Genomic DNA, 25810 nt, shown 5'->3' on the forward strand with positions numbered 1-25810 from the left:
TACATCAGTGCACAAAAACCAATCCTCTTCCTCCTCCTCCCCTACATCCCTTCCATCCTTTAAAAGTTGACATTTTGACTTAAGTCTAAGAAAGAGGATTCTCTTTTCATTTATCTGTTCTTTCCTTCCTTCCACATTCCCAGTACTGGTTATGTTTTCCTTACCATCTGCTTCAAAATAAACTTGTGCTACACCCATACTTCATGTATGGTCTGACATACTTGCAGTGTTTCAGTGGCACCGGAAACAGGAGAGCGGCACACTCAAGCTATCTGGTGCTTCTCTTTCTCCTTTCCACCCTCTCTGCCTCATTTTCCTCTCGAATGTCTGTCACTTACAATTATTTTTTCGCATTTCTTAATGATCTCTAATACCAGCCTCTCCCACCAAACCCATGGATATGCCTTAGAAGGCTGTACTTCACTGCTTCTCAAGTAGGTGAACTCTTCAAGATAACCACATCAACTGCAATAGCTAACATATCAAGCCAAGCTAATTAAAACACAGTGAACAAGAATATAGCTACAAGAGTAAAAGATACTCAGAAAAAAACACAGAGCTGCCCAGTAATACAGCTAAAAGAACACCAGAGTCTTGCTACTTAATTGCACAGGCTACTGGCAAGCAGGTTTTAGCTACAGCAGATGACTCAACTTCAGCTTCCAAGTCCTACGCAGACCATTCTAAATCAGGCTTTATTCATTACGATGAGCTTCTATAAATTACTTCAGAATTTACTGTTAATGTTAAACAATATTTGTTCTAAAAAGATTTGAAGGAAATCTTGTTAAAAAATTCGGAATGGTATTGGAATTTTGAGTGTACGAGCTTGCCATTCTAAACCATTTGATTAAATTTAACCGTAGGAAACTCTTCCAAGACCTAATGAAGCAGCAATTACATCTGAAGAGGGAGCCAAGCCAAAAATTCTACCATTCCAATATCTCTTTCGAACATCATGCTACAATATCTAATCTGCTCTGTTTTGAGTTTTTCACATACAATAAATCTCTGAGCTTTTGGATTTGTATAAAATAAACCATATAAGTAAACATGGCAATTGGTATTTTTTGATGCAAGTAATTTAATGTATGCCTATTGTGTAAAAAAAAAAAAAAAAAAAGACAGTTGTAAGATTTGAGATATTCAAAAAAAAAAAAAATGTCCTGTGTATGAAATAGTATCCAGATAACTAAAAAAAATATGCAAGCATTTTCTTGGTCTAACTGAAACGTAGATGCCCACTCCCCATTTTCCACAGTACTTAAACACAAATTTCCATAAATAGATGCAAAAAAAAAAAAAAAAAAAAAAAAAAAAAAGTGAGACAAGGATAAAGAAAATAACATTTAAAATTTTAAAAATAAATGTGGACTTAATTCTTATTTCACTCACTTTGTCATAAACATTTTCTCACACTTTGTCATAATTAATTATTTCATAGATCACTGAAGAAATGTAGATGTGTTGGTGTAAGTGGGATAAGAATCAATCCCACCACATTCACTTTTGATTGAAAAGAGGAATGGTTAATACTGAATAATGGTTACATCTGCAATATCCTCCACAAAAGTAGACTTCTGGTCTTTTCAGCAACAGTGTTAACTGCACAAAGATGACACTTTTTGTGATTTAAGATGTAGCTAGAGGAATCCAAATACAGCTAAGTCGATGGATGCAATCTTGCTCTATTTCCAGATTTCCAGTATTTCTTTACCACATGCAATAGAACATTTTAGCATAATAATTCAGAGGTCTTGAGATACAGCAGACAGAGAAATAATGTTGAAAAGCAATTCTTCACATATGGCTTTCACTACATCAAGTGCAAACAGTGAACTTAAATACAAAAATACAATTTGCTCCTTCTAGAGTCTACATCCTTATCTCTTGCAAAGAACACACATTCATTTCCAATGCCTCAAGGTAAAGACTAAGGCATCTATCACAAGTATAGTGAATATCTTAAAGATTTGGAAGCAATCTTTTCATAATGTTTCTTTGGAAGGGAAGCAGGGTTATGAGTTACTCAAAATTCATAGAGCTTATTAAGTTTATATCCACACAGCAGATATGGCACCATATTATTTCCCATCAGCAGTGTTCTCACCTGCTGAGAATATCTCTTTGGTTCAGGATAACCATTCATTGTGAGACATTAGCACTCTACTACACAAACCAAAGTTATGCCCAATCAGCAAACTGTTTTAATGGGGTGAGCCCATGATACTCGCACCGAGTTCACACAGGCTGTGTTTACCTATCTTTCAAGGCTTTCATTTTGGGGATTTTAACAAGCAAGTAACTTCTTACAGTAGCAGATTTGTTCTGTACTATCAAGGTGGGTATTTCTGGACAAATGTTTGGGTGTTGAAAAGATTTACATGGCTCCTGAGGCTCTGTTGTATCAGTGGAGCATACACTGACAGCAGGGACCCTCCATGACAAGAAACGCTGATCAACTGTCAGCCTTCCTATTGATGAATCCAACTCTTCACTTGGTCTAAACTAAGCCTGTGGGTTTTGTGTTTTTCTTCTTAGCCTTCTTTGAGGCCTCCAGAAAGTTATGAAATAGATTTTTCTAGTCCTCCCAGGAGCAAGGCCAGGTTCACGTCTTGACCTCAGACACAAAGCAGTCCACAAAAGCCAGTTTCCTCTGCCTAACACAAAGCACACTACAACAGGTAACATGCGGCAATATTAAGTATAAGAAATGACAAGCAATGTATGTGTAAGGGAGAGGAGAAATAATAAAACATGGCCATATTAAAAATCCTGACGATAATAACATCACCAAACAACACAATTTTGGTTTTGCTACAGCCTCCGTTACCAAGTGTGGCAACATGATATTCTTCTGAAAACAGCGCTTAGTTGGAAGAAAGCTTTCAGTTACCAGTCAACGAAAAATATCTGTATCTTTATTACAGAAGATTATTTATTTTTAGATCTTTTGGTCATCTTATTCTGTAGTGGTCCCGGCATATATTTGGGTACTGTAATGTACAGCCACACATAGACTCCAACAAGAAGACATACTAATGAAAATACAAAATAACCCTTAAAGGACTGAGTTTCCTCTCACCAACACTAATGTAAATCAGCTCAGTCAATTTAGAAACATTAATGTGAAACCAGACAGAGGAAAGAATTAAGCCCTGATGCTTTAAACAAGCTGTTCTAGTATGATTTAGAAAGGCGAAGGCTGTTTAACTGTGGGTTCAGGACCTTAAAAGAAAGACAACACAGGTGTAAAAGTTCAACACTTGTTTTTATGATGAAATAATATTAAGGAACCAAAATATGTTCCTACCTTGAATATGTAAATGCTGAACTCAGGTGGAAGCCGCTTCTAAAACTGCCAACAGTTTTTGAAACAAATAAGTAACCAGTTTCTTATGAAAGACCAGAGGATTTGAATGGCTAGTTTGTAGTAGCATGAGTGACAGTGTCGTTTCTGTAAATCCCATGTACACTGATGGAAGTATGGACCCTGAAATCTCCATGACCTTGATGCGCAGTATTTATGTCTACACCTTTAGCCTCTTGCACATAATGAGATGCAATCTTTTAGCTTTATGCACTTCACCAGGCATTCAATTAGAAAAAGCAAATTTTAGGGGGGGGGGAAGAATGCTAAGCTATTTAGACAGAAGGCAGTGAATCAAAAATTGCAAAACTTCAGCTTTCAAAAATAGCCTAAGTGACCTCTTACAATACTCTGACCACTCCATCACAAGCAGGAGGCAACCCCTGTGAAGAGCGAATTCTGGCAAAGTTCTCTCTTCACAGATGATGCACAGCTTAAGCTATAATGAGTTTTTGGGTTACAAATGCTGAACGCATTAATATTCCTTGATGATAATTATCACAGTATAAGCACCTTTCCCAATGTGAGTAGCATAAAGCAACTGAAGCAGCATTTTTACTACATTTGAAACAAGCTGGAAAATGGGATTTTCTACTCTTGTAACCTGAGGTCAACATACATCAAGCTATGCATATTAAATACGTCTACCCTATATAACTATATAGACCCTTCCATATATTCACACACATCCATTCAATTAACACCCAAATTTTTTGAAAACTTACACAATTACTCCATTTACCTGAAACTGGTTTCCCAGGCAAAATAGATCCAACATTTTAAATAGGACCCAAATAATTTGTAAAAGGGTTACACTGATATTCTTTTGAAAGCTATTTTTCTACATTGTTAAAAAATGCAGCTATTAGTGGCTGATAAAATTGAAAATTAAAAAAACACATATATTCATCCAAATTGAAAATAAAATTTGCAGAAAAACACTCTCTTCCACTTTCAGGGGTAAAACTAATTACTACTAAGTGTGGATTAAAACCCCTACAAACAGTATTTCTTTTTTAAGAGTCCCTCAATGTACAGTTCCTTGGTGGACCCAAATATTTGCACACAGCAAACAGACCAAGTAGTGAGGAGCACCGGAGCTATGCCTAGGAGGGGAGCCTCAAGCCAGGCAGTTGAGCACCTGCGAAGCTGCTGGTTACCTGTCGCTGCGGCCAGGAGACCTTTGTGCCCTCTCTGCATGGGGCAATAAGCTGCTCATCTAAGCAGCAGCCACAGCAAATCTATTGGTTTTACAGGCAGAGAGGCTCACCCAACCTTTGTAGGCTACTCTTGAACATGAGCAAAGGAACTTGGGGTGCACATTGTGCACAGCACCCACAATCTTGAGCCTTTGCAAGAAACTGAAGAATACTCACCAAGTGCATATCAATCCCAAGTTCCTTTCACATATAATATGGGATACAATCTTTAAACAGTATACATAAGCTTGGTTGTACTTTAAGCACAAGACATTTAATTACTATATAAATGCTTACTGAGGATTAATTAGCATACAACAAGGATCTGAAACATGCAGACGTTTGTCAAAGAAGACAGGTTTTCTAATGATTTATTATTGTTTGATTAACAACATCATGCAGCAACTATATTATTAAATCTCTATTTTGCATAGTACAGAACCTAAAAGTGTTAACCTAGTGATGCACTGTGTTAGTCTCGGAAGAAGTGAACAACTTGATCTTTGCTTTTCTATCATACCCAACGCAAAAAAATTCTCATTGTTACAACTCATTGCTAAGGAGCCTTTAAAAATATGACAGTGAATTGCATGGTTTTTATTAAATGCTATAATACTGTTTTAATACTCTGTGCAAATAACTCAGTGCTGTTTTCTTACAACAATGACAAAACAGGAGTCAGTTTGAACCCTTAATCCAAAAAATAGGAATCAATTCTGATGTTCTGTGAAATCTGCTAAATGTATTTATGCCATGTTGTTCTGCACTTCATTTAGGAAATATGCCATGTTACAACCATTTCAAGAACCAAACCATATTTTTTACTTATGTGCTGCAAAAAATGTCTCAAAATCCCATTTGAATATATGGCAAGGTTTTGAGGAACCTTTTGCTAAATATTTAACGGCATTATTGGCTTATTAAATACTGTAATGTGAAAGCCATGAAAGGGTGATATAGAGTGCATGCCATTTTTTTTCACTTAGCACTGGTGTTCCCTTTGAACACGGTATAAGCCCATTCATCAGAAGAACTGATGCATTCGAGGAAGTATTCCTTCTTATCAGATAAATATAACAATGGCATCTTGCTATTATAAAAATAATTAAACCCACCTTCAGCTAATTTTGTAAGACCTATTCCCTCTTTGGTTAGAATTCCCGTTCTATCCTCCCCACTAAAACGTCTGAAAAGATCATGTTTGGAAATTAAAAGTGATGTAGTCAAATCAGGCTAGCACAAGATATGTTGCTTGTATGAAAGGCAAACCCTGGGGGAATAAGAAAGTCAGGTACATAACATGCAGCTTCAGTTTATCGTATATAGAAACTGCATGGCTGACCATTTTACAGAAAGAAAATTGAATACATTTTTGTGCACATCAAAATGCATTTGACAACTAGATAATACAGTGACAGTCATGTTAAAATACAGAGGTAAGACTGAAAATACTCTATAAAAATAAACATTTTCATTAAAACAAAATCACAGTAACGTGGTTCACAACAACAGACATACTGCAGTATGAATCACTGAAAACAAATTTAAATCTACAATGAAATGTATTAATATAAACTAACAGAAAAAGGCTTTTGCTGTAGAATTGCCTGCAGAGTGTGCATTTATTCTGCAAACACTGTAACAATGATTATCTATACTTCTAGTTCTCAGTAGAGACTTCTGCTTTTGAAAATGTCTTGTGGTGACTTACAAAATTCAGGCTATTTCAATTAGTATTACTGCACATTAAAAATTAATTGTATTAAAGAGTGGATTAAGGTTTAAATTTCAATTCTATAGTGTGTATGCTAGAAATGACAGCTAAAAATCAATGTGCTCTGGCCCATAATCGGAAGTTTGTACGACCAAATAGCGTGGGACTGGCGTCAGTTTTAAAAGAATTGATAGTTCAATTCAAGGTGTGTCAGTTCTAATTCCTGATTTAAATTGGAATGCTACACAGCCACAATAATAAGCTAAAGAAGAAAATGAAAAAAGCTGCCTTGCAATGAAAAAAATGAGTGTCATCTTCATAAACATGAAAAAAAATCCAAATTACCGCTCAAAATTCATATATTTGGTATCACTGAGACGTTTTAATGGGATGATGACTTCAATATGGAAGACATTTTTTTTCCTTACTTAAAGTATGTTTGAAAATATCACCCAGAATTGCAATTTAGGCCCCAATCTTACAAATACATAAGACCACATGTGGCTTTAATCTTGTATAAAAGAAAGCTTACAGAATTCATTCACATGAGTAAAATCATAGGCCTACTTACATGTTTGCAGGATCAGATCTTTTCATTACAATTCATGATGAACAGAAGTGCCACACAAGCCCACCTAAAACTTTTGCTGTTCCTACCAAGGGATGTATAAAACACACGGACGCAGATACACAATTAAGCCTGAAGGACCCTGCAATAATTCTACTTTGGGGCACAGACAGTTTAAGTGCATCAGACATCAGACCACAGAGATGAGGACATATGGGAATGGGCAATAGTTCTCTGTACCTCTAGGAACCATGTTAGTTAGCTGTAGTCTCCCAGGCTGCTCTGTTGTTATAAAACACAGGACAATTTCTTGGCTTCCACATAGTTAAAATGAATCATTATCTCCCATTTAACTGTTTGACATATCTCTTGTAGCTTGTTTTCAGGCTGCTTCTTGTACAACTAATGCTGAAAGTTGCAGTCTTACTTTGCTAAGTTAGTATTTTGACATTGTCACTGCATGTTGGAAAGATTTTTGAAAAGAAATTCCCTTTAATAAGAATATGTGTCCTTAGAACAATAATAGTATTTATTACTTGGGTGAAACTGAATTTTACAGGAAGTTCCTTGAGATCATGGCACTTGATGATAAACTGACACCCCTGCTATAATTCTTTTTTTTTTTTTGAATGTGAACATAGCACCAATAGGAAAGGGAATAGCTCAAACAAAATTATTTTTGTACTCTTTTGTATTGGAAAATATATGGGGAGTAGCAGGAAGGGAAAAAAACATGCTGCACTTGCTATAAATCTAGTACCATTCCAGTCTAAAAATGATTAGCAAGAAATACCTGTCATTTTTATCAGAAATCAACTAATTTTTTAAACAGCAAATGATGAAGAACACTGCGAGTCCAGACAACAGACCAAGCTGGCGTTGCTAACGTACTGCAAAGTCACCCAGGATACCAGGGCTTGGAATTGAAGAGCGACTGGTGTGTACCTAAGAGACGAGTTGATGTTCACAACGTTTCTGGAGATCTCCAGTGCTGTGCTGATGTCCAACAGCAAGTTTGGCATCAAGAGAGCAAAGAAGATGGGATGTAATAACAACAATAAAAAAATAATCTGGTGCAAATGGACCCCAAGGTGTAGTCATCGCCATGTAACAATCACCCTTCACTGCAATTTACTGATGTTACTTCATTATAATACAGCATACAAAGGGGGCAATATTAAGGCATACTATTTAAAGCTACAAGATCTGTGGTACCAACAATAGCTGGTATTGAACCTGGATTATAGATTAAAGAGAGGAAATTTCAGCAGAGAATATTAAAAAATGAAATTTCTTCTCAAGGTGCATGTGTGTCATGTTTACAAGACTTAGATGAATGCCACAGTAAGCAGTTGAAACTAAAGACTGCTGATATATTTTACAGGGTGAATCCCCAAATTCTTTATAAAAGCATAGAAATAATTGATTACAAATTTAAACAATAACCAAGAAAGAGAGAGAAATTAAACTGGTGTGTAGGTAAGGAAGAAAGGGAATGTTTTCATATGATACCGAAACACGCAGAAATTGATATGGAGATTTTTGCAAGGTACAGGAACTGCAGAAAAGATGGATCTTCTACCAGCTTTAGGAATTGCAGTGATAAAAGGCCAAATTTCTAAAGAAGAATAAGTCAACATTACTAACTTATGGATGCCATGGCAATTTCTGGTTACTCAGATACTGGTTCTGTCAGGGGAAGAAATGAAGGGCAATCCTTGCTGTGTGGAGAAGGTGATCTCAAGAACGAAAGTTGTCTGGAACACATCTCTGAGAACTGATGATACAGTAAAAGAGAAGGAAAAATTTTTTTTCATTGGCCTCTGAAATGGAGGAGAAACCGGAACCAAATGTTGCTCTAAAGCAAGCAGCAGAATTCTGCATAAGCCAAGAAATAATAGTAAATAAAAATAATTCAATAACTTACTATTAACAGCATTACAATACTTTTGTTCCCAATGTACACTAACTAATTTGTCCTGACACATCTCTGTAGATAAGTATTATCTCAATTTCATGTTTCAATGACTTATTTGAGGCTACAGAAAAAGTCATAGAAAATGTTGGAACTGCTACAAAGTTGAGCCCATTCTGATTCACGTTTTGACATTATGAAACAAAGAATGCCTCTTTAGCCTATAAGGCAAAATTTGGGAAAGCAGGACTTAACAAAAAGAAGTCCTACCGCCTTCCCTCCCCTTCCCCCGAAAATAAATAAATAAATAAATAAAAAGAAGTGCTAATACTATAAAGCAAAAGGAAAGAGAGAGGACTGTGTAATGCTGTGGAAATGTTATTAACTGTACTTTGTGGGAGATACTAGAGTAGGATAATTCAGAGTAAGAGAGCACTCCAAACCTGTTTTTTAGGGATATGAATGGAAAAGATACCATTCGGAAAAATGGGCAGCTACAGTGTGTCTAAAATGTTTCTCTCGTCAGAGAAGAGAACTACTTCTACTGGACTTCAGGCTGGAGAGACAAGGAAAATGACCAGCTAACATAAAGGATGGCCGGGAGGACCCATCGCAAGGGTTGAAAGAGATGCACAGGCAGCTCAAAAACGGCAGTTGATGTAAAATACAGCAGCCTATGTGACATATCATAGAAATTAGAGTCCTATTTTCTGTCAGCTAATTTATTCCCATGCACCATCCTGAAGGATTTTTCCTGACAGCACAATTTGGGTCTGCACTGCTAGGCATACTCCATCTCTGCTGTAAATGCAGCAGCAGGTAAAAAGTGCAGAACGTTTCCATTATCAAGAACTGTCCCTCAGATTAAGTTTTCTAACTTAGCTCTCTGCCCAAATGTATTTATTTCAATTTTCATTTATTCCATCTTATTTTCATTTAGCTTTAATTTTAGCATTTTTTTAATGCTCAGATGTATTTTAATCAAAGAAGTTTAAAATACTGTCCTCATTAAGTCTGATTTGAAGAGTAATGGCTCACAAGAAGACATATCGGTTAAAAGTTCAAATTTGGCAGGGAGATGTCACTCAAATGAAAAGAAGAGCATTTAACTGTTCTGGTGAAAATTGGTTTTGATTTGATCATGTTATGACAGTTTGCAAATCACACTTTGCACTAAGTGATATTTGGGTTAGGCTTTTTAACCAAACTTCTAAGCAAATGGAAGGCTGTGTTACCCCTAATTTAACTAGGTAGTAAACATAAACATCTCCCAAGTTGTTCAGTGAATTACACAGGGCTCTGAAGGAGTCTCATTTGGGTTTCTTGGGGGATTTTTCTGCAGTTATCTAACGTCTTGGCACTCACATAGGTGTGCAATGAAAAGCAATGAAGCTAGAGGCACAGAGGGTTCATTGTGAAGGTTGCCTGTAAGAGGGTTGGGAGAGAAGGTGCCTAGCCAAACAGCTAGATATTAAGAATATACCGCTGAGGTCTTGAACTACAACATTCTAATAAAGTACTGTATGTGAGAAAATTCAAACTGTATAGTTAGGCATGGAAAAAAGAAAAGGAAAACAGGATGTCACAGGCATATCTTTAACTCTAGCCACTGTGTTTTATGATTGCTTTTGATTATACGAATATACTCTCCCTTTTATCATGCAGTTTAATCCAAACATGGAACTTGTGCCTTTCCGTATAAATGCAGTGAATGAGGCAGTGTTTTGAAATAAGCTTTGTCCAACATGCTATGAATAGCATATTCTGTAAAGTCACTTGGATAAGTACCATACATATCAGATTATATTCATGTAATAAAAACAATGTGTTATGTGGCTTTGCACCTTTGAGCAGGTCTCCTTCACTCTGCCCACTGCTTCATTTCCTTTGGGGCTTCTCCTAATGCTCTGAACTGCACAACACAGTCAAACAACTGCTTAGTTAAAAAAAAAAGAAATCTGCCGAAATGAATGTTTCTTCTTCCTTTCTCCCTATACATTGGATTTACATCTATAATTGCATTAGTTCAAGACCACAGGACAGAATTACTCATTACTGGAAATGCTAATTTGATAATATTTACACTTAGCATTTATTAATTAGATTTTTTTTTTTTCAGAGGCATTTACACCCATTTTGTTAGTAGCTAAAGCAGCTATCTTACAAACTGAAGGCTATGATAAATAAGCCATTCAGCTTATATGCACATGCATACCAACATATATAAAAAGAGGGTGCATTTAATCATGAAGCAACTCAATTTGTATTTTAAGAAGGTAGCACCATTCCACTGTATTATTGATTTGTACTTGCTCTACCTAATGAAAATAACTCCAAATGAACAAGAGTATGCACGAGTATCTTCTGACCTTACACAGGCAATGACGCATGAAAATTAAGGATTTTTACCTAAATATTATTGTAACCTCTCATAATGGCAGAATTAAAAGTCCTGCTTACAGAAAGTATGTGGTAGCTCCACCGCTATGCTGAGGAGACAGAAGGAGTTACTTTCCTCAGTAAGGATCATTGAGTGTGTCACTGGTTAATTCCTGTTCTATGCTCCTCATTAGCATTACTCTCAAGTTTCTGGTTATCATATCCGAAATATTAAGACATAATAAGTACGAAGGTGCAGATAATTGGATATTAACCAGAACATACTTGACTGGGCAGGAGGTAGGGCCTTGCTTAAACTAATCCTGAAATGTATTAATCACCAATTAATGAATGGGTTTCAAATTCATTTTCCATTATAGAACACCTCTGAGTATCTAAGCTTTTTCTAATAAAATGAGTTGGAATAACAGGATAGGAGTAAGAAACACTCCAATTTGAGCTGGTTTGAATTAATTCCCTATAGCTTGTTGTTAAGTTCATTGAAAACAATAATCCTAGTATGAGTGACTTTTTTTACAAGGCTGAGAAAATAACCATATATTATAGTGCTTATACTCCCTATTTGCAGGTGCAAATGGTCATACAGAGGCTAAATTCAGAACAGAGCTAGATCACTGGAGAACTGCTACAGCATCATCTATATTTCTTAAGAGCAAATATAGATCTCCAAGATGAGCAGCACAAGAACTGAACCAACTCCAGACGGATGTTGCCAATTAACGATTTGCAGTACGAAGACAGGTGTACACGTACTTCAACTGCTTTAAAAATCCCACAGACAGCTACCCCCCCACCGCCACGTAGTCCACTCTGGTGACCTGGGCTCTTGCAGGAAGAAGAATGGAGAGAGGACAAATACATAGAGATTATGCAATTCTGTGAAAAAGCCTGGAGGGAAGGTAACTCGGGGAACTTTGCTCATTTTGCATTAAGCATAAACCCTTAACCAGCATTACTAATTACAAATGGCTGCACTTTTCCAAAATAAGGGGCTAACTGGTTGCATACTCTCTAACTAATGGAAGTTTTTGCTACCTGGACAGCTTTAAAATCCAAAATAAAAGAAAAAAAATTTAATCAGCTTTTTAAAAATTGTTATTATTTTTTACATGTCTAGGATTATTTTAAAATGAATACTTTGAATGTATGCCTCACATATTTTTATGCTTTTCATCATTTGAAATACGTGTGCTTACTACTGTATCAGAAAAAAATAAAGAGATTCTTATTGTTACTAATGAAGAAAATTACATCAGACATGGTTGAAGTACTATTATTCCCCTTTCTCTCTTCTTCCTGTCCTCAGTGTTATTTACATTGATGTGAATTGCAAGTAAACCAATATTATCCGTCTCTCTGTTTTTTCCTTAATTTGTTGACTTTAATTTTAGTAAGTCTTAAATAAGCTCTTACTGAAGATGAAGTAAGATATGCAAGCAAGTAGTCCTTTTATCAACAATTTTGCCACAGAAATATACAAACATTTCAATGGCTCTTCATTAGCAAACAAATCAACAAGTGATATTTTAATGCATGACTTTATTCCATCTCTGTGGGGACCGTAGTTGAGAGTGTGATGTACAGTACAGAGAAAGGAATCATCAGCCACAATGTCCCAGGGCTCTCTCCATTGAGGACTTCTCAGCCTCTGCTTAAAGAGTGCATTTAATTGACTGATAGACAGTAGCTTCTTTGTTCACAGAAGACAGCGAAGTAATGGCAGCTTGAAAATCGTACCATCTACAGGATCTCCTGAGACTAGTAACAGGGGGATATGTGTCAGGAATAAATAAATAATCTAATTATTAAGCCACTTCCTGTCAAGTTAACTCCAATTTGTTGGCTTTTGAAGGCAACAAAACGAGGCATTTTTCCTCATTATGCTTCTCTTTTTATACCACTGGTAATCACAGGCGGATTAAAGGGTGCCTGATTGGTTTTTTTGTCAAGGAACTGAGAAGCAGCCAACAGTACAGAAAAACAGAGTTGGGGTTAGAAGAAATTTCATGCTTGTCTCCTTTCCAGCTCCCTAACAGCCCACACTGCTGCCCCATACAGTGCTGCCAGCTGTACAGCAAATGTGTACCCCTCCGACTGCGGCCTACCAGGCCACAGGCTCCATCCTGCGAGCTGTGAGATACCTTGCAATCTTGGCAGGTAGCTACTGCTGTCATAGGCATAATTCTAAAGGTGACCTACGATACCCCGTCAGCTCACCAAATGCAACAATATGAGCAGCTGAAGTTCGACACCCACTCTCCATATTGGCTCCTTTTGTTTTGCTGCCTGCACTTAAAAAGCACGGAGGAAACCTGGGGCCGTGCTCCATCTAAGAATCAGCGGCTTCCTCGCTAAGAGCAGGGATGATTTAGGAAAGGGACGGTTAGGCTACCCTCGGTGCCGGCAGTTAAACACAGCCCGAAAGAATGTGCTAAGGCGACCGATAAAGCCTGCGATACAAATGGTCAGCAACACAGAACAAAAGGGAAAGCTGACACAATGCCATTAATTCATCCCGCAGCGTTTAAGTATTAACATGCACAGTATACCACGTCCCCAGCTAGGAGGAGAATCTTACAGGAGGTGGATGGAAAGGAACAACTTTAGCACTGACTGGCATTCTCTCTCCACAGCATCCTTTTCATCGAGTACTATTAGTGTAACAGAAATTTCTGCAAGAAAGATCTACAGCTTCGGTGCAGCTTGCTTCATTTTCTTTATAAAATGAACTCCCTAAATCGTGGACAGTTTCAAATACTCTGTTATTATTATTATTTAACATTAGAACATTTTCATTCAATTTTACTGCAATTCTTTAAGTCTTCCCCCTACATTCCTCCCGCTCAAAAAAGAAAGATTCTGAAATGTTTGCACACTGTGTTTTGACTTACTCATTTGTGATTTTAAATGCTTGGACAGTCTTTCCTAAAAAACTGTCTCGCAAAGAAAACAACTGTTCCTGATTCAAACTCTTGAAATGGAAGCGTCAGCTCCAATCAGACCAGCTTAGTGGGCGAAATCACATACCCCTCGGTGCGGGGGGAGAGGGGAGCCTGTAACCCAGATAGGTGACATAACTTTAAGCATAGTGAATGGTGCTGTTCTAGCATGTTTACAGCTGCCTTTGCTGTTTCTAAATACATCTTGGATTTTTTGTTCAATTGCGCAGATAATTAAAGCCTCTTCATATTTACAGTCTGCTTCATTGGTACCATGAATTCTGTTTTCAGTTACTGTCTGCAAATTCCCTCTCTGCACAATTTCATACTAAGCAATAACACTTCATTTTACATAAGTTTTATCTGATGTCCCCATACAGAGCTGCCAGCTGTACAGCAAATGTGCAGCTCTCAAACCGAGGCCTACTAGGCCACAGGCTCCATCCTGAGATCTGTAAGGCACCTTGCTGTCATTGGCAAGCATTCCCTGCTATCACTGTTACCATTGCTCCACACTACACACAACTTAAAATCATCTGATTATTAGAATTTGTGGTCCACACTCCATTTTATCCTTTATTTAATCTATCCCCAGATCACACATTTGTTTAAATGTTTTGGCTGGTTTACAAATCATGCAGCCATCTGCACAGTAGGTGTGACACCATTTTTTAGACAAAAGTTACATTACAAAACAACAAAGATAAAGTCATTTGAAATGCTTTGGTGTTTGTTATTCTGCCTGGTCTGCTTGGACCAACTCTAAGAAATAAATAGAATTATCTGTGTAAATCGATGAACATCTATGAAAAACAACACCCAGCAGAACGCAGAGCTTGCTCCATTACCTACGTTAATATCATGACAGCTGAGGAGAGATGACCTGGCCCACTTCTCATCTCTCCTGTACAGATGGCTATTAAAGAGAAAGTATCCCTTTTGTATGGTCCATGTAGAAACCCTTTATGGGCTTTTCAAATAAGCCAGCACTGCCCACATGAGAGTAGCTTTCTGTTAGTATTAAACAGCACAGATTTCATCTATTTTTTAACTCAGCTCCTCACCAAATAAACTTACATTTTCTCAGATTTCATATTAAATGCTATTTTTTCTGAATATTTCATATACATCTCTGTATTTTCTAAGCAACCTGACAGTCTCCTCTAACTTCCTGGCAACTTCTTGCCAGTTCTGACTCTAAATAGGAGATTCCCAAGTACCCCAATGATTTTCTGATGCTAAGAGAGTATAATCCTTTCCTTCCATACAAAATGACAATTTCCACATCTTCTTACTGGAGAATCAGTGAGAGACAAAGAAAGTCTCCACGCCCTTCATCCTCCAGTGTGTAGATGCATGTCTTTTTGGTTTCTTTTTCTCCAAACATGGAAAAACCTCTGGTAAGAGAGGCTTCACAATGTCTGTTTTACTGACATAGCAGTTAGTTCTGCTGTATCTGAAGAGATGATACTTGAGATCAGTGTAATGCAACAAGTATTAGTTGCACTGTACAGTTTTCTGCATATGTGAAAAGAAAATAATGTTTTTTAATGACCTTAGGCATTACACAAAATACACACTGCATGAACGTCACATGATTTTACAACTAGGCTAAAGCCTTCCCGGGCTCCAGAAAGCTGATCTTTTAAGTATTTCTTTTGTCTTGACATCAGTGGTGTTGTCCACATGAAGCATAATTATATTGTATAAATGGGAGGCAAATAAGATGATTTATTTTTGTAGATTTATTATGCATGCAGTTAATACATGCATAATGCAGACATGCACATCCACATAACACCCAAATGTATAAATATATACATTATATATATTTATATCAGTCACCCAAAAAACCCAGAGATTGCACTAAAAAGTATTTTTGTATCTTCTGATGCTTACACACTATTTGTTGTTGTAAAACATGGTTGCAACATTTCAGAGAAATTAACTTCAGAGAAATTCACGTTTCTTTTCACAGAAATCAACTTCCATATGCTGTTCTTTTTAAACTACAACTAATCTAGCGCAGATTTGCCTAGCTGGGGCCTGATGGAGCATTTACTGGTGTAAACTAGAATCCTTCTGTCAGTTGCAGAGCTGTTTGGACCCATTTTCCCATTCGATTCTTAACTTCAGTACTTTGCATTTTTTCATCTTTCCCTTCACTTCCTCCCACCCCCCGCTTACATCTGCCACCTTGCTTAATGCTACACAACATCTCCCCTCAGAAACAAGCTCTCCCCTTCACCAAAACAGCTTTCACAAAATGATATTGAAAAAGTTAAAAAAATGAGTTTGTTTAGCCATAAGAAATGGCCTATATAGAAATTTTCAAAAATAGGGTTACAAAAAGGCACTGAATCCTGACCATCACCTTCTCCACTCTTCCTCCCCAACTTTTCAGAGAGGTTGCAGTACTTGCTATGATACTAGGGATTGCTTTCTCCATCAACATAAGTAGCAGCAAACTACAAAGATTGTGGCTGTTTCCCCCCTTTTATCATTCTCTTTGTCAGCCTGATCAGTCCTCAGTGGTAAATGTGCTGCTCTGTTGTGCACAGCCAGCGGCTCGCAATTTGCTCACTATGTTTCATGAGACAGTTGTTTGTGGCTGTTTGGAACACATTTACCTCTTTGGGGATTTATGCGCTAGTTGCAATGCCAACCTCCATAGTGATAGAGATTTCTTTCTAACTAAAATAGATAATTAGAAGCTGGTAATTATTGGTCAAGAATTATCAGAGTGAAAAAAATTAAGCTCTTCATAAATAGTTCTTGGCAATGTCATCTCTTTACATTATCTCATGCCTAACAGCACTTTATTCAGAGCACTTACAAATTTACACTTCTGCTGTTGAGCCTCATAATTTTATATGGAGTAATTCCTTTTCTGAGTTAAACATGTCAGAACTCCCTTGATTTTGATCCCCTTTGTATGAGTGCATGCAAAATCCTATGGATCATAGCAACTGTTTACTCTATTTACACCATAGTGCATCAGGTTCTTCAGATGTGAAGGAACTGGGGAAGAAAAAATGTTTTGCTTGTCTACTTAAAATAGCAGGCAAAGATGAACAGCGGAGTGCAGCAAACACCACAAACAATGGCATACTCTCTTTCTACACTCTCAGGTCAAATGCCAGCTGTAACTATATGAGCAAAACAAAGGGACACCGGAATGCTTCTTTCATTTCAGCATATACCCAGTAATAGAATTTGCTCAGGGAAAGCTGCTAGAAATGCTACAGATTCCACTCAGAGAGAAAAGCAGAAGAAAGAAGTAAGGCTGCTGAAGAATTACTATGTTTGCCAACACTTCCTAAAATCATAGAAAATGTTCCTGGATTTACATTTCCTCTTCTATCCTCAAAGAAGATACAAAGCTGAGAAATTGTTTTATAAATAGATTTCAATAAATACACCACCAATCACACCTTCATTTGGCAATCATCCTCACAATTATCCAAACAAAAGCACACGTTTATATGTAGGTCCAAAGCAATGCTTAAACAGAGAGCCTGTTCAACAAAGCCAATGCTTTGCCTCACTGTCTGTCACAAGCATCCCCTAGCCTAAGCTTGGATCAGCATGTAGTTTAAGCAAACGTGGGCATTGCTTGACAAAACACATCCTCTAGAGAAGTGAGGACAGATCTTGCAGTCAGAGGACTCTTGAACTTTCAGTCATTTATGCTAAGCAGGGAATTTTGCTTCTTTGCCTCTTTCCCCTCATCGAGTCAATGGAAGAGGCTTATTGCCCCATCTCACCACAAGGATGTTGGGAAGACTAGATTAAAGACTGCAGAACAGTTTTAAACCATGAAGTTATAAAAGTAATGAGCATGTAACTACTGATGAAAGCCATCTCTGTAAAAATCTTTTTGATATCTAGCTTGCATAGTAACAAATCTAAATCGTTCTGTTGTCAAAGATACCTAAAGTTACACTTCATTGGGTCATCTGCAGATTTTATTTTCCATTAGGTGGCATAATCCTTCTTGTTGAATTGATTGATACGTATAACAAAATCTGTAAAAACACTATATACCCTCTTAACGAAGAAGAGTAAGAGGCTTTTCAAATAGCCTCTAATCCCTCTTGCCTTTCTAAATGTCTAGTTGAGATTATATTTGATTAGACAAAAACACACACAGTCATACAACTTAAAAATACCTACCCTCAGTGGAGATATTTTAGCCAATACAGTAATGCCACTTGCCTTATTTAAAAATCTAAATTTCTGACTGGGATTTTTTAAACATATCTTTTCCTCAGTGGCTTTCCATAATGCATCCTCTCTCTTTGGATATTAGCAGCATGAACTCAACTTATATCCTGGTATTGCACTCAATGGACACAATAATTACAGGGTACACTAGCAAGTCTTCCAGGCCCTCAAACTGCTTAAAAGCTGGTGAGCAACAACTCAGTCACTCGAGCTTTCAATATCAGCCAAGCAAGTATCTCTGTGAGTGGTTCCCACCTACTTCTGAGTGGAGGTTGCTATATGACCTTCCACCTTCTTGCTGTTTGTCCCATGTCCCAGCCGTTCCTGCCATCTTCCTTTCTGCTCTAGTCTCACTTCTATTCTTTTGTTATCTTTCCTGCTTCCCGTGAGAGTTCATTTCTCCCTTTTCCATGTACTTTCTTCCCTTATTAATTGATATTTATGCCTGTTTTTTTTCAGTAGTAGAAATTCCCTCTACGTTTTTCCTTCTTGCGCTTTCTCCTATGTTACTGCTTTTCCTCTTCTTATTTCTCTGAACTAACTCATCTGGAGTCCTTCAGGTTAGAAGAAACTAATCTACATGCAACAATAACTGCACTATAGATAATGCTAACATTTTACTCTGTGAGGCAATACAGCTCCTAAGACGGTGTCATGATGTCTGGACCTGAAGGTGTTTATTGCCCCTACATTTGATCTAGGGATTATCACTCCCCTTGACTTTTAGCGCCTGCCTTCCCAGATTACCTTCCCTCTTCCTTGCATGTAAAGTCCTTTTATTTTTTTTTCTCATTCTCTCTTCCTGAATCTTTCTCACTTTCTCATCCCCAGAGGAGTGAAGACACTACATCTTGTTCTGCCGATTTCCTACTGGGAAAGCAGGGCAGCAAGACATATTTTATCAGATACACATAGAAAAGGAAGGGCCCAAGGCATTTTGGACACCATTTTTTTTTTTGTTTGGTAAATGGGCTGTGGCCACAAGTCAATATTCACCTAAGTGTTCTGATATGTTTTTCAATCTGCATATTGATATGTACACAGGTATCTTCTGGTATATGTATGGGTTATATATTATATACAGTTACACAATTGTATTTGTGTGCATGTTTTCTGTATTATTTATAATACTGTAAGCTCATCTACAGATACACATAAACTAAGGTCAGTTTTAAACAGCTCAGTGTCACCTCTTGAACCTTTCTCTCTAGACAGAATATGGTCTTGGAAAAAGGCCTGTGAACAATGATGTAAATTAACATGGGGAGGGAAATTAGAAAGATAATTAAGGAAAGATCCAATTGGCAGTAAGAAAGCTAACAGAGTTGGAGATCAGAAATTATTTTTCCTTGTGCTTTGAGTTCTGAGGTTACCATCAAAACTCTCAGGAACAAAAATGCTGATATTCCTTTTACTCCACCCCAACACAAATGCCCTTGCATTTGCATTATCAAGGCAGCATCATTAGGAGCTACACTGCTAATTCTGGAAGTGCAGATAAGAATCTTCCACCGAACACAGATTACCACAAGCATAACCAGCAAATCTCCCTGCATGTTTTGCAAGCTCCTTTTTTATTTCGCTGGGAATATTTTCTATTAACCATATGTAAATCTGTGTCACTATGGTTATGTCATGAAGCAATATCATGCATGATTAGATACAACACAGGCAAAAACAATTAGATATTTTTTAAAAGATTCGCTTTCTCATTCAACCTCATCCAGCTTTTAGGAATAAAACATAACCAGCTAATAGCTCAGTTTAAGAAAATCCCAGTCTTTTCAGATCTTCAGGTTGACACTAACTGGATTTGTCTTGCTTTACTTACTCTCTCCTCCCTTCTCTCCTCTCATTCTGACCCGTTACTAAAATTCATCCGGAAAAAAAAAAAAAAGTAAATTTGAGTATTTCATGAAAGGAGAAGGATGCTCTGCTGAAATAGGAGGGAGCTGGGAAGCGGGAGACAAGGAAACACACTCCTCTACCATTCCAGCATCACCCTTACCCACAAAGCATCCTTTCCCCTGTTCCATACCGGTATCCACCTTACACTGCAATTAAGAACATGTCAAACACTGAATCCAAAGAAAACAACAGAAATGGTCAGTTCTGTTATTGGTAACAGACTATTTTTAAATTCCATGTTACTGACCCAGATTGAATACTGTGAAGCAGTTCAAATTATCTCATCCTCAAAGGCACAAAAATATCAAAACAGAGGCCTAATCCAATAGGCAAATCACTTAGCTGCTTTACAAAACCAGCTCCTCACTTGTGTTTATTCATTTTTATGAGGAGTATATAAAATGTTCATGCTCTACATGTGTTAAAACTTATTAACAAAGTACCTAGAAATGAGCTATTAAGTTTTGGCAGGTAACTTTTATAGCGCAGCCAAATTACTCGGGCTCATGGAAGAAATTTTCAAGTTACCTTGTAAGAAAAAAATAGTATCAAGCAAATATTTTTAAGTTGCAAAATAGAAAAAAACTAACAACTTCTTTTCTGTTGGATATGTGATTATTGACTTTATACCATACAGCTCCTTCTGTGTTTAGCAGCATTTATTATCGTAGCAAAAAATAGCGTTAAGGAAAGCAGGAGTATAAAATCAATGGTATCCCTCTCTGTTGTCAAATGTGAGATTTGGAAAAGTGGCTAAAAACAAAATGAGACAACACTGGCAATGTTATCTTATTAGTGGGCAAATGATGTGCTTGATAAATTTAATTGGCTGCTAGAACTCTTAGAGCTATTACTGAGTGGTTACCAAATTGAAAACATTATGGGTAATCCTAGGGGAATAAGCAAATAATAGGAGAATATGAATATCAAAGAAAAAGCAGCTTTTGTTCCATTTCAATTTACAATTGTAACAGCATTGTAAATATCAAGTCATGCTTGGATCGCAGATCCTAAAAGATTTTTTCAAATGATGGTACCTTAAAGAACAGATTCCATTACTGAAAACTACAATTCCTATTTTTTTAAAATAACTGATAGTATTTAATTGTCTATAGATAGACTCAGGATTGTTTCCAGATTGCTCAAACACATCAAACAATACTATTTTATGACCATTTGAATTATTTATGTTACCTAATGACAAAAACTCACCAGTTTTGATTTTGGACTAAGGTACTTGAGAAGTACACAGTAGTATCATTACCATAATAACTTCTGAAATTAAAACCTGTCTAAAACTCTACGGAAAGCTAACATCCAGTTCATTACCTATTCCTGTTAGTTTGTTTTCAATAATGCAAAAATGATTAGAAGTTTAATTTGTTAATCACCTGTGTTTTGACTGGCAGTGGATATATAATTCTCTGCAGAAGTCTAAACTAGCCCTTGCAGAAAATAAAATATGCTAATGCTTTATCAAGTCTAATAATATGAGTAAAAAAATCAATCATGCCTAGGTTAATCATTGATAGATGCAAAATTAATTTCTCCTTAGCTCTGTTTAATTTTAGAGGCAATGATGATCTTCAGTAAGAGAAATGGCTATCTGTCTTTGAGAAGGTTTTGTGCTTCACTTACCAATCATGTGGTTTGCAACATGAACTTGGATATCCCATTCATTGTAGAAAACCATCTGACATTTGATGCACTGGTAGGTCTTCTTCTAAAGAAACAAGGGTAGATAAAATTTACTGAAACATACAATTGGAACCATTTTGTTATAACTTAAAATGCTGAGTTTAAAGTGGTCATTTAAGCTCTCCAGCAGTGTTTTCATTAAGGTTTAATCATTAATATTAAATAATAACCCTCTGCAGTTTTAAAGCATTTTATATCTGAGTATCTTGAAATTCTCTAGAGCTTTTTTTTTTTCCAGCTTCCAAACTCCATGGATAGACCAGTATTGCTATAACATCAGCTTTATATTCATGGAAAGCAAAATGCAATGAGTACATTTGGGATGTGATTGAAACAGCATTGAAAGAGATGTGAATCCTTCCTTTTACACGAATGGATCGGCCCCGCTCTGGAACTGCAGTAAAGCTCGGAACAGAACCCGCGTATCATAAATCTGCTTCTTCCTCCTTCTTGACTAGGCTACATAGTCTCCTCTGCACTATATATTTTAAGTGGTCTGTGAGGTTGTCAGGAGGGAAAAACCCTTGCCAGTCTGGACAAATGTTATTGTATTTGGGCAGTAGCTCCAGCATTCCCCAGGAAGCCTGTACTAAAACTGGGAAGGCTGACTGGAACCCAACCAACAAGCCACCCTACCAGACACTTTGGATGGGGCCTAACTTACTTACAAGTCATTGTGTATACAGACTGAATTTCACTATAAAGAAAGAAATACATTACTTTGGTCTCTTTGGTGTATATAGAAAGTCTTTCACTGACATTTTGGTGTCTTCTGAATTAGCTCTGCTATTTCACTTATCCACTAAATATTTCACTTGTCCAAAACATGCTACAGATTAAGCAACAATATCCTAAGAACATAACTTTATTTTATCTTATTTTCTTGATCTAAATTGGCCAGAGATGTGATATTGGAAAGCAATAATTTAAAAGCCAGATTTAAGAGTATATTCAAAATTTAAAGCTCATTGATGAAACAGCTGGAAGAAACAGCCGGTAAAATTTTGTTTTTTCATCCTAAGACCTTAAATCTGTAATCACCTAGGCATCTAATGAGACAACTCAGAATCATAAAATTATTCAACTGCACAATTGTAGTATGAAGGACTAAAGACTTAAGGTAACAGTCCTGGAGAAATGAACAATTGTTTTGAACATGCAATAAATACAAGATAAATCCTGAGCTGGCAAATCAGGCCAGTAATTCAAGAGACATATATCTTTTTATAAAACCACAGGAACTTTGCCTACATTAGTCTATATATATATATATATATATATATGTATATGTATATATATTTAAAAAAATGCAGAATTCAAAAAAGACTGACATAAACATGGTAAACTGCAGATTTATAATATATATTAGTAGGGGAAGAATTAGGGTTCACCTATGAAGCTAATGTGCATTGAAAAATACAGCTTGCCTTGTGTATATCTAACTTTCGAAGAGTGTTATGTAGCAGATGTTATTTATTATGTTAAAATACACTTTTTTTCTGAATCAAAACATTCTTAAAGACTTGCTGGATATGTTGTTAGTGCCTAAATTTGGATGCCTTGTCCCAGACAGACAAAGTGCCCCTCCATTAAGCATCTTCCTACTCAAAGCCCTTAGGCAGAAATGCAAAGACTTTTCCAACATATATCATTTTTTCTTATCAAGTTAACTGTAAAATTACTAACTAGTTAAAGTCAGTTCTGAAAGTAAGTGTTCCTCTGGGCTTCTCTTTACAAATCTCCTATTGCTCCTGATACTCAGAGGCTATTTTAATTTTCTTGATGACAATAACAAAATGTGTTGCACTACTTCTCAGTGGAAACAAACATAAGCCTTTTTTTGCTATTTTTCATTTGAATCAACTTTAGTTTTCTGAAATGTAACCAAATTAAATCCCTACATAGAGAAATGAAATCAACGGAAACCAGAAAACAAATCTGCTTTGATTTAGTTTTACAATTACAATTTGAAAAGCCTGCTGTTTAAAAAGATTCAATAATTTTTCTCTTGTTTTTAGTTGTTGTGATCATACTGGAAACATTAAGAGAAATTCAGATGCCCTCCAAAAACTTACTATTACATCTTGGTAAATTTAACCTTACCGTACTACATCTAGACCTATCAAAGACCTCTAAATAATGATGGTCACAATCAAAGATTTATTATGCTAAGCTCTTTACAAGATGCTTTTTGATGCTGACATATAGAACAACAATATTGCATAAATAACAATCACTCTCCCTTTTTTAAAAAACATTGTTTCCCTTTAGAACTAGTTAGAAAATATTTCTTACTCCCTGATGACTAGCACTATATATTGTTTATTAGCATACCCCTAGCATTATTCCTGATATGTGACTTTGTTCAAAAACAAAGAAACATAAACTTAATGGCTGGTCTTTTCTCTTGTTAGCACAGTAATACAGAGTGCATGTCAGGAATTGTTGGCAAAATTATGACTGATGTAGATAATGACAGTACATATAAAGGCTCAGTCTTTTTGAAGTGTAATGCCAAAAACTAAACTCACTTGACAACAACTATAGCAAAAAGAACAAAACAAACAAACAAAAAAATACTAGCACTTGCTAGCCTCTTCAAAATGATCTGACACATTTGCAAAATCACAGAGGTTTTCTTTTTATCATGAAGGAAGGAGTGTTTTTGTAACTGCTGCTTGATCAAAACCTAATTCTTTTTTGTTCCTAGAAATATTCTAAAGTGTTGACATCAACTTTTATTAACTCAAAACACAGTCATCTCAAACTGTCTAAACCTGCTCATGGATAAGTTTTGATTTTAAAAACAACTCAATAAATTCTGCTTACTCTTAGATTTTGAACATGATCAAATGCAGTCCTTTTCACACCATTGTGAACAAGCAGCATATTGATATTTCCATGCGTTTCAGGTTCTGCAGAAGCCCCATGTCCCTGCCAGAGTGACAGCTCGGTCTCACCAGCCTGGCCGAGAGCACAGGATGCCTGACTGCTCATGAGAGGTCCTGGCTCAGATCTGTTCGGGGCTGGTCCCGACTCCCTGCCAGGAGCAGACCTGAGAGGAGACTCCATTTCTGCACAGGGAGGAAAACTTGCTTGCATAGCACTGCATGGCAGAAAAATAGTGGTTGTGACTGAAGAAGCCTTTTCAGTCTCTCAGGAAGCTTACAGTGACACAGGAAGGCCAGGCTCCACACAGAAAGCCATGTGGGGCTGTGACAGTCATCCCTGCTGAATCTCGCTGTGGCTGCTTGCAGGGACGCAGCCCGTCAGCACCTACAGCAAGATGGAGCGGGCGCCCAGGCCTTCCTGCTCCAGCTCCACGTGGGGATGGCAGGGGACAGCTGGTGGCAGGTACATCCCGACCTGCCACCAACCGCCTCACGCCAGAGACTGCAGCTGGCCATTCTCCCACCAAACACAAAAGTAAGTCGATGTGCAATTATTGTTGTAGAATGATTTCATATTAGCTCCAGTTGGAAAAATATGTTTGAAAGGAAATGTGGACAAATCATAGGAAATGAAAACCCACTTTGAACAGGTTTCTGCATTTTCTGGTGTTCCAACTAAGTAAAAAGAAGACAAAAGAAGATCTTTTTGGATCTAAAGTGGCTTTTTTTGTTCTCATGAATGAACATTAACAAAATGCTAACATGTATTTTTCCCATTTTTTTTCAAACTTAGGGAAAAATAATGTATTTTTTATTTTCTTACATATTTGCTGATGTGGTAAGAGGCTACAGAAAAATAATTTTTTTTCAAGAGGCTTTTAAAAACAGAATTACCTTATATCAATTGAATTTCCATCTTTTTGAATATTTTTGCCAGTGTTCGAGATTTTAATTATACCTTTGCTGTGATTTCCAGTGACT

The 25810-nt window shown here is 36.8% G+C and overlaps 1 protein-coding gene across 8 annotated transcripts in view; it reads right to left on the reverse strand.

Moving 5' to 3' along the window:
- ZNF521 (zinc finger protein 521) overlaps positions 1-25810 on the reverse strand; it is a 231687-nt gene that overhangs the window by 97956 nt on the left and 107921 nt on the right. For 7 of the 8 annotated variants that reach the window (XM_062570240.1, XM_062570233.1, XM_062570231.1 and 4 more), the window contains one exon: positions 21879-21963. In XM_062570240.1, coding sequence (XP_062426224.1) covers positions 21879-21963 — 85 coding nt within the window. The remainder of the gene's footprint in view (positions 1-21878; positions 21964-25810) is intronic. The other variant, XM_062570232.1, reaches the window with a different exon arrangement.

The sequence above is a fragment of the Rhea pennata genome, chromosome 2 (genome assembly GCF_028389875.1).
Source record: "Rhea pennata isolate bPtePen1 chromosome 2, bPtePen1.pri, whole genome shotgun sequence".
NCBI classification, from domain to species: Eukaryota; Metazoa; Chordata; class Aves; order Rheiformes; family Rheidae; genus Rhea; species Rhea pennata.